Source organism: Octodon degus, unplaced genomic scaffold, assembly GCF_000260255.1.
Source record: "Octodon degus isolate 3935 unplaced genomic scaffold, OctDeg1.0 scaffold00019, whole genome shotgun sequence".
In the NCBI taxonomy this organism is placed as follows: Eukaryota; Metazoa; Chordata; class Mammalia; order Rodentia; family Octodontidae; genus Octodon; species Octodon degus.
Genome location: NW_004524595.1, coordinates 3277536 through 3288142, shown reverse-complemented (window position 1 = coordinate 3288142; position 10607 = coordinate 3277536). Strand labels below are relative to the sequence as shown.

At 34.9% G+C, this 10607-nt stretch overlaps 1 protein-coding gene across 1 annotated transcript in view; it reads left to right on the top strand.

Annotated features, from left to right (window-relative positions):
* The window catches only part of Spdya (speedy/RINGO cell cycle regulator family member A), a 48458-nt gene that overhangs the window by 1972 nt on the left and 35879 nt on the right, over positions 1 to 10607 (top strand). Inside the window, exons 2-4 of the mRNA XM_023711108.1 lie at positions 590 to 836; positions 2224 to 2282; positions 5322 to 5407. Coding sequence (XP_023566876.1) covers positions 608 to 836; positions 2224 to 2282; positions 5322 to 5407 — 374 coding nt within the window. The 5' untranslated portion in view covers positions 590 to 607. The remainder of the gene's footprint in view (positions 1 to 589; positions 837 to 2223; positions 2283 to 5321; positions 5408 to 10607) is intronic.

Here is a 10607-nt window from a genome sequence, read left to right as displayed (position 1 = left end):
GTCCCTCAACCTAGTACTGTAATTTTTGCTTTTTTTTTTTCCTTTGGCAGTACTGGGGATTGAACTCAGGGCCTTGTGCTTGCCAGGCAAGCGCTTATTCTACTGAGCTATCTCCCCAGCCCCTCTTCATTTTTCATTACACTAGAAATACTTTCAACACAAATTTTACTAAAGATAGCTTTAGATGGCTTTAGTAATTATGTTTTCTTACTACCACCAAAGTAATGATAAGGTATATTGTTAAATATTGACAGACTTTATTTCAGATTTTATTAAACATAATACTGTGTATTTTCCATAAACTTTTTTCTATTTTTGTGTGATGCTGAGAATTAAATCTAGAACTTCATGCTTGCTAGGTAAGTGCTGTACCACTGAACTAAACCAAGGGAAGTATATAGTTACTCAAAGGAAGCCAGCTTTTCCTAACACTAAATTCTAAAAGCAATTTCTAATGTGAATCACTGTCACAACTAACACTTTAAACAGCAAGTTAATAACATTTATATAACTACATTGGGTTGTATAAGGCAATTCATTTTTATATAGAAATGAGTGTGATAAATAATTGTATGTTTTATTTTTACAGGAATCTCAGGAAACCAAAATGAGGCACAATCAGATGTATTGTGAGACACCACCTACTGTCACTGTTCATGTAAAATCAGGGTCAAATAGGTCACATCAGCCTAAAATTAATCTCAAGCGTACTATTTTTAAAGATAGTTGGCAAGCATCTGATAAAAATGCACATAACAACAACAAATCTAAACGTCCCAAAGGGCCTTGTCTAGTTATACAGCGTCAGGAAATGACTGCTTTCTTCAAATTATTTGGTAGGTTTAAAATATTTTAATAGCATAATTATAAAGTTCTTAAGAATTAGACTATAAATTTCTTTTTTTTTCCACTTTCATAGTGATCAAAAAGGATATTGTTAATAGCATAAAGTACTTAAAATTAGAATGTAAACTATTTTATCAATTTCATAATGATCAAAACAGATAGTGTTATTTTCTTGATCAAATTTTTCATCTCCAATCGAATTTGATTTTGTTTTTAATTTTTAATGTTGGGTTTTGTTTAGGTTTGCTTGCTTGTGAATTAAAAATTCGCTCTTGGGGCCAGGGAGATGGCTCAGTGGAATAAGTGCTTCCCTGGCAAGCACAAGGGTCTGAGTTCAATCCCCAGTTCTGCCAAAAAAAAAAAAAAAGTGTAAGAAGTATAAGTAGAAAAAGATAAAAGATGTTCTCCCATCAGGATATAGGATACATGTTTCTTTATTGAGTAGAACAAAATATAAACCACCGATGTTTTAAAACCCATAAGTTTTTTGATACCCATTTTTGTCACACATTAAAAAACAAAACAAAACTGGTTTTAAGAAATAGAATTACCAGGACAGAAATTATTCCTCAGGAAATCAATAGTTATTCTTAGAACTTTCTAGATACTTTATTGCATGATATTTCTAGCATGTAAAACAATGTATCCTTTCTTAAACTGAAGGAGAAAGTGGAAAAAGTGATTTGCCTAGATTATGTTCTGGTAGCTGCCGGTATATTTTGAGATTATATATTTGAGGCCTTCAGAGTTGAAATGGTGTTTTTGACCTACATTTTGGATGCTATCCTTAACATTTTTTGCTTATTGGTCTTTTCATCAGAACACTCAGTTTTTCAAAAATTAAATGTTAATAGTAATGAATTTCAAACCCTTTATATAACATTTTCATATATATTTGAGTAGATAAGTGGAACAGAAATAAATAGAAAAGGACTCAAAAGTAAAAATACACTGGAACCTAAAAAGAGAAAGTAATAGAAAAAAGGCATATAAAAACAATATTTAGAAAAGTATTCATTAAGTTATTTCTTAAAAGTTGAATTATCTTTTATCAGATTCCAATTCTGCTCTCTATAATTGATTTTAGAAAAAGAATGAAGAGCTAGTATGCAGTAAACCAGACACATACTACTCTCCCTCAAAGCTGAACCGTATTCCTAGTGAGGGAAATCAGAGGGGAAGGTGGAGGGAAGATGGCAGTAGCTTTTTTACAGTCTTTACAGTGGTAAATACACTAAAGAACTAAAAATTACACCTTTCACAATCTTGGTCTTGTCATTGGTGTTTGATTTACAAACATTTATAATCTGAAATAGAAATTAGTTTTTCAAAAGACAGTATTTTTAAAAGGCAAGTCATAGCTATCTTTTGTTGTAGATGATGATCTAATTCAAGATTTCTTATGGATGGATTGCTGCTGTAAAATTGCAGACAAGGTAAATTTAGTATCAAGATAATCATTAACCAGTATTATGTTACTAGACCTTTAAGTTCATATTTTTTATTGAAAACAAAATTTTATATTTGATATATTTTGATCAGAATGACCATTCTTCTTTTTTCTTCAGAATTACTGGCTTTAATTAAATTGTGGTGAAACTATCCTGAAATTCACTCCACTAAGGAATTCTCTTGTACATTTTAATATTTTGTGAGTTAATCAGATAAAACAAATGCCAATAACATGTTATTATTTAGGAATCAGAAAAAGGATGTCTTAACTAGGAGCACTGATGTTTCTATGGGATTTTTTTGTTGGCATGCATTACAATATTTGTTTCTTTGCTTTTCTGTTTTGATTTTTGGTTTTTGATTAGTTTGTTTGAGAGAGCATCTGACTATAGTTTAGACTGATCTTGAATTTACTAGGTCATCCAGGTTGGCATCAAACTCTTGGTGATCCTCCTGCATTAACCTTCTAAGTGTTAAAATTACAGGCGTGCACCACCATACCAGCACTGTGCTTTTTGAGTTAGCTGAATAGCTGAAATTCTGCCAAATGGCATGGTGGTGCATGCCTGTAATCCCAGCACAAAGGAGGCTGATGCAGGAGGATCACAGAGAATTCAGGCTGGCCTGCCTAGGGTACCAAGTGAGTTCAAGGTGAGATGAACTGCATAGTGAGATGCTGCTCAAAATGACTAGGAAAAAAAAAAAAAGGCAAAATTCAACTTTTAAAATGCAGTTTTAGACTAAGCAGTGATATAGAAAGTTCAGAAGTTTACGTCTCATTTAAAATATACAAACTAATAGAAAAGGGAATGGATCAGAAGGCTATCTTATGATTAAATACCCACTAAATTGGTATTAAACTTTTTTTTACACTTAAAATGACAAAACTAAGGCATTAAAAAAAACTAAGGCATTTTAGCTGTACATAGTGGCACACAACTATAATCTTAGCACTCAGGAGGCTGAAGCAGCAGGATCACTGCGAGCATGAGGCCGGCTTGGGCTGCATAGTGAGTTCGGGTCCAGCCTGACCTGCATAGAAATACCTGTCTCAAAAAACAAACAAAACAAGCAATGGTCATTCATTATTTTATACCTTCTCTCAAAACTGGATTATTTTGAAGCAAATTCCAGACATCTCTAAAATATAAAGACTATTTTAAAATACAATCACAATGTCACTAATACTTTTTAAAATTAACAGGGGGCCGGGGAGATAGCTCAGTAGAATAAAGTGCTTCCCTGGCAAGTGCTAGGGCCTGAGTTCAATCCCCAGTTCCGCCAAAAAAAAAATTAAAAGATAAAATTAACAGTAAGGCTTTAATGTCAAATATCCTGTTTCGGGGATGGAGAGATGGCTCAGTGGTCTAAAGCACCTACTTGGAACAAGCTTGGCAAAGCACAGGGACCGCGGTTCGATCCTCCAGCACCACATGCCAGCCAGCCACGCCCCCTGGTGGGCTGAGCTGGCCACACACACACACACACACACACACACACACACACACAATAAACGTTAAAAAAAAAAATTCAAATATCCTGTTTCTGTGGAGTTTAACTTTTCAATGCTAGTTTTAAGAGCATTACAGTTATTGGACAGCAGGGGGCAGTGTTTGAAAAGTAACCGAGAACACTGTATTTTTAACATTGTTTCAAGTATCCCTTACTGGATGCTGTGAAAATTTGGAATTACATTTGTGTTCCATCTTGTGACTACAGGATGAGTAAATATTCTATGAGAAAGAAAATAGAAAAAGAAAGAAAATAGTGCTACAATTTATTTCTAATTTGAACAGTCAGACCTTGATGTGTTTTAATAATGGGCTAGCTGTAAATCTTTCTAATAATATATCTAAAATTTGCTTTCCCCATGCAAATAAAAGCATGTTATTCTAATTTCTAAAGTTATTAGAAGCAGTTTATAAAGGTTATATTTTTGAGTATATAAAGAAGAAAGGAAAACACAAAGGGAGTAGAGCTGGGCTCACATGCCTGTAATCACAGCTACTCAGGAGGCTAAAGTGGAAGAACAGTAAGTTTGAGGTCAGCCAGCCCATGGGCAACTTAACAAGATAATCTTTCAAAAATTGGGGCCGGAGAGATGGCTCAGTAGAATAAGCGCTTCCCTGGCAAGCACAAGGCCTGAGTTCAATCCCCTGTTCTGGGAAAAAAAAAAAAAAAAAAAAAATGAGAACTAGGTGTATATAGCTCAGTGGACAGTGTTTTTCCTAGCAAGGACCAGGCCCTAGGTTCAGTCCCTAGTGCCAAACTGCAATGCATAGTCCATTTACTTATCAAAAAGTGCCAACACTGGAAAAAAAAATCTGAGATTTTAGTTTAGCAAAAACTCACACATTAACACTTTCTCTTAAAAACAATAACACGTATTCCTTTTGGTTCACCACCACTGGTACAGGAGCTGGGGTACAGCATGTGGTTAGTATGCATGAGGTCCTGGGTATAATCTCCAGCACATAAAAAAGTGAGTATGGCTGGGCGTGGGGGCATATGCCTGTAGTCTGAGCACCTGGGAGGCTGAGGTGGGAGGATCACATGAGCCCAGGAATTCCAGACCAATCTCTGTCAAAATAGCAGCACCCTGCTAAAAAAGAAAAAGGGAATATGGATGTCTGTAACTAAAAGAGTTTAGAGGAAAGTTTATGTGTATGTGTACACATTCAAAGATACCAAGCAAATGCTGCAAATATGAATATAGATGAAGGATGTATAATTATTCATTTTACTGTTGTTTCAACTTTCTATAGGTTTGACATTTAAGTTTTACAAATGAAGTTTTAAACTTTATTGGCTATAATAAAATGTAGGAGTCCATCTAATTTTAATCAGAATGATCAATATCTTTCTAACACTAATTGCAGGAAACAAAAAATAAGTGATTCTGCAATAAGGATAAATAATCTTTTATTCTAGTTTATTCATTAGAAAACTTTAAAATAATTTTCTTAAATGTAGTTTTATTTATGAAAGCAAAACAATATTAATTTCTAACTTTTTTCTTATAGTATCTTTTGGCTATGACCTTTGTTTATTTCAAGAGAGCTAAATTTACTATAAGTGAGCATACCAGGATAAATTTCTTTGTTGCTTTGTAAGTATGTTTTTTCTGTGCTGTTTATAATATGTATAATCTTACTTAAAGCAGAAGTTATGTAAACCTTATAGATATCTTTGTATAGCCCTTTCTGTATAAAAGCTCTGCATTAATAGGAAAATGTATGTTCATTTCACTCAATTTATGATATTATATGCCTAAGATTTATTTTTCAATATTCTACTTGAGTTTGTGTTGCACCTTTTATTTTTCGGGGTACTCCCATAAATTATTCCAGATTTTCCTCTTTACTTTTTCAAAGCCAGAATATTCTTTTTTTTTTTTTTTGTATTTAATGTTGGCTCTACAGGGTCTCACTACACAGATTGGACTTGTAGGGATTCTCCTGTTTTCAGCTTCCCAAGCACTGGGATTACAGGCACATGCCACCATGCCCAGTCTTAGTGCACTCCGGGGGCAGGGCTGGCATGGCACACCAGGGATCAAACCTCTGACCCCAGTGTCTGCCAAAGCAGGTGCTTTAACTGCTGAGCTATCTGGCAAGCCCTCAAAGCCAGAATATTCTGTTTAAATTAATATTATTATTATCTTAATCCAAAATGTGTTTATAGTGATGGCTTCCCACTCATCTTGATTGAGGGTACTGTTAGTGCTGCTTCCTCCTAAACAGTACTTCTGTGAGCCTTGCTTTTCCTCCTATAGACTGGCAGAGGACAGTGGAGCAGCAACACACAGAACTACCATCTGTGCATGGCTAAAGACCGTGGTGATTTTATAGTATCCTGGGAACTTCATGCCCATGAAGTAGCAATTGGGGCTCTGCACCAGGCACTTCTTGTGCTTTCTCTTCTCTTCCTCTGGAGAGGGATGAAGGAGATCTTTTGCAAGAGGCATGTTCTTGTGGGGAGGTTATCACCACCTGAAAGCCTGTTTAAATTAAAAGTGAATAGATAATACAAATCACCATCATCACTGCCCTTTTACATTGAATAGCTTTGGATTAGGGGGTGGCTATAAGAAGTGTCTCATTATTTAGTCAAGATGGCTTTTAGTTGGTGTGTAGAATAATCAGGCTGGCATCAAATTCATTATCCTCCTGCCTCAGCCTCCCAAGTGCTAAATCTCTAGGCAGGTACCAATATGCTTAGCTTGTAAATGTTCTAGACATAGTCTTTGTGGGTCTGTGTTCATAGGATAAGTTATCTAGGGTCAGGGATATAACTCCTTGTTGCAGCGCCCACCTGGCAAGAGTGAGGTCCTGAGTTTGAGTCCCAGAAACAAAAAAGTTATTTATATTTAATACTTCTAGTATCTACTGATAGTCTTACTAAGTATATGGAATTATGACACAGGAATATTTTTTCCACTGACTTCACACTATTTCCTCTTAGTGTAATAATCTATTAAATGGTTTTAATGATATGGTTTTCCAATCTATAGGTTAGAATTCAAATAGCAGAAATATAATTTAAAAATATATATTGGAGGTTGGTGGTGCAGCTTAGTGGTGGAGTGCTTATCTAGTATATGTGGGACTCTGGGTTTAATCCCAGCACCAAAAAAATAAAAAATAAAAATAATGTAGTTTTTTTTTTTTTTACCCCATGCCTAGATATAATGTTGCAGTTGGGAATGTAGTGTGAATAAAACTTTATTTTATTTTTATTATTTATGATACCAGGAATTGAACTCAGGACCTGGTGCTTGTCAAGCAAACACTTATTCTACTGAGCTATCGTCCCGGCCCCAATAAACTTTTAAAGAAATAGAATTAGAAAGGCCAGCCAGAAAGCTCAGGGATTAAAGCACCTTCTTAGGCAGACTCAAGGACCAGTTTCAACTGCTGGTGTGCCCCTGGGGCACGCAGAGATGGTGAAAGAGACTAGGCGTGGTGGTATGCACCTGTAATCTCAGCGTTTGGGAGACTGAAAACAGGAGAATTTCTAGGAGTCTTATCTACATAGTGAGTCCCTGTACACCCTGTACTAAATACATAAAAAGAAATAGAATTAGAAAAAACTGATTTCTGTATTTATTAGAGGTATATTTTTTAGTACATAGGGAAAAATGAACTCATTTTAAGATTTCGTGATAATTGCTAATTTGGAAGAATATAATAGTATTTGCTTATACTGAGTATTAAATGGTAGGGGGCATAAAAGTTTTATATATTAATACATCTAGTCTTACCCATGAAATAAGTTTTTATTATCCCATTTTACAGATGAGAAGACGAAGACTTTCCAAAGTCACAAAAGTTAGTAAAGAGCAGAGCTAAGAGGCAGATTCAACTATTGACCCTAAGTTAAACTATTGTTTACATGTATCAGTGTTACATCTGTATGTTGATGTAACACCTATTGTGTGGAGTTTTTTCCTCCATATGGAACAGACTAAAAAGAAGCTTCATATTTTTTTTTTAAGACAGGGTCTCACTAAGTAGCCCAGCTAGCTTTGAAGTTACTGTGTAGCCTAGATTAACTTCAAACTTGTGGCAATTTTTTTGCCTTAGACTCCTGAGTGCTGGAATTACAGGTGTGTGCCCCCATGTCTCACAGGAATCTTTAGTTTAAAGCTCTAGTTTAAATCTTACAAGGAGCCTGAAATTGATTTATTTCACTGGGTTTGTTTTTCAAATTTATTACCTCTGAAACATTATTCATCTTATACTATGTGGTAGTCTGTAAGTTTGTATTGCATGTTGTATTTTAAGATACTTAAAATAACATGAATTATCATTTCTATTTTTTTTCTGTATTTAGGACAAGGTCTACAGGGTCTCACTATTGTAGATTGGACTTGTAGTGATTCTCCTGTTTTCAGCATCCCAAGTGCTGGGATTACAGGTGGACGCCACCATGCCCAGTCTCCATCACCCTGAGGGCAGGGCCAGCATGACATGCCAGGGATCGAAAGCCAGCCGCTGTGCCCTGCCTAAGCAGGCACTTTAGTCTGCTAAGCTATCAGGCCAGCCCTTTCCATTCTATTTTTGATCATACTTTCTGTATGACCCACTTCAGTAGCTCTTCTCATTAATTTCTGTTATTTACAGTTCTTTTTTTTGTTTTGTTTTGTTTTAAGATAAGGTCTCACTATGAAGTTCAGGCTGGTCTTGAACTCACTATATGATTTAGATTGGCCACAAACTCACAGTGATCCTTCTGCCCCAGCCTTTCAAATGCTAGGATTACAGAAATGCTCCATCACACCTAGCTGTATATCATCTTGTAATATTTCCTTTCTATATATTCTTATAACACTCTAAACTTACGTTATTGTTCTTCTATATTCTCTTCTACATTAATTTCGTACTCATTTGCCGTCTCTGTTTAACTATAGGCTCCTTAAGAACAAAGCACACAGGCTGGGGAGGTAGCTTAGTGGCATAGCATCTGCCTGGCAAGTGCAAGGTCCTGAGTTTGATTCCTGTACCAAAAAAAAAAAAGAACAAAGAGTATACATCTTTCTTTTCTTTCATTCTTCAATGACTTACATAGGAAGTTTTGTTTTTGTTTTTGTTTTGTTTTTCTTTTTTTGCTTCGTTTGCCTTCAGGGCAGGTTTGGCTGGCTTGAGTTGTGGGGATCGAACCACAGCAACCTGAGCGTGACTGCTTTGTTGAAGCAGCCACTTGAAGAACTGAGCTAAGGGGCAGGCCCCCAGGAAGTTAATAATTCTTTATTTGAATAAATGTAATTATTGGTCAAAAGAAATATGCTCTGCCCAATGAAAATCTGTTTCAAATGAGAAAATAACATATATATAAGAAATACATATATATATAACAAAAGAAAGTATATATATGTGTGTGTGTGTATGACATGACAAAGACATTTTGTCACATTGAGCCTAAAAAACTGTTAATCTAGAGTAGAAGCATGAAGCCAGGTGTGTTGGTACATGCCTATAATCTCAGCATTCAGGAGCTGAAGCAGGAGGATTACAGTGAGTTTGAGGCAATCCTGAATTATATAGCCAGCCCCTTCCTCAAAAAAACAAGTAAACAAACAAACAAACAAGAGAAGAATCATGATGTGATATAGCGCCACAGTATATTATAAACTTTCCACTTGGCTTAGTCAGAAAGGATGTGTGGAGCCAAACTCTAGCTTCATATACCCTTTGCTAAGGGCTAACAGAAACCAAAGTAAGAAATTACTGTATGTAATTTCACAGGGAACATGAGTTGACTCATATAATGAGGTTAACATCATACTTTATAATAAGATACTCAAATATGTAGAGAGAATGATATGTGTAGGTTTTTATTTTATGTTACTGTAACTTTATGAATATTCACATTATTAAAAAATACAAAGAAAGTGTATAATTAAAAGCAATGCCTTGGCTATCTATCTCATGCCTTGGCTCCCTTTCTCAAGAACAAATAAGTTTCATGAGAATTTGTCTAGAAACAATTTTCTGTATATGAGCTTGTGTTATGTATTACATTAAAAAGAAGTATGACATCCTTCTGTGATTTTAATTTTTTGATGTAAACTACAAAGTATTTGAACTATGGTTGTGTGTGTGAAAGAGTAAAAGTAAAATTATAGTAATAGTAACTATGACAGCCTAAAAATAGAATGTTCAAGCCTGGAAATGTTGCTCTGTGGTGGAGCTCTTGCCTAGCAAGCCCCAGACCTTGGGTTCCACCCACTACCACACACAAAAAAGGGGATTTTACTTGTAGTTTTTTCCACCAGAATCTCCTTTCCATAATATACACTTTTTTACTTTCCTTTATTCTCTGTATCTGTCTCAAAATAATGCATAATTTTTCTTGATTTTAGTTCAGTGTAAAATAGTGCTAGTCTTTGGTGACTTCTTTCTTTTGTTTTAAAATGTTACGGTTTTCAGATTCCTTTATATTACTATGTGTTTCTGAAAACCATTTTTACAGCTGAATAATATTTCAGTGTTGCTTATATATTTGGAATTTTCCCTACCATCTTAAATGCTTTCTTTTTGTCCCATTTTTTCACTGTGTAGTTTGTTTTACATCTTTTTTCCTCTTCTTGTTTGCAGATTATGCAGTCTACACCTTTTAGCAATCACATGGTTATTTTTATTATAAGAGGCTTAAGCATTTTAACTGTAATCACTTTGATCCAACCTATATTACCTTTTGCAGTTCTGTAATTCTACCTGATATCCTCCAACAAATTAGGAATTTTAGGAATTATTATTGTTTATACATGTAATATTTAGATTTAATCCTTTTTTTTTTTTTTTTTT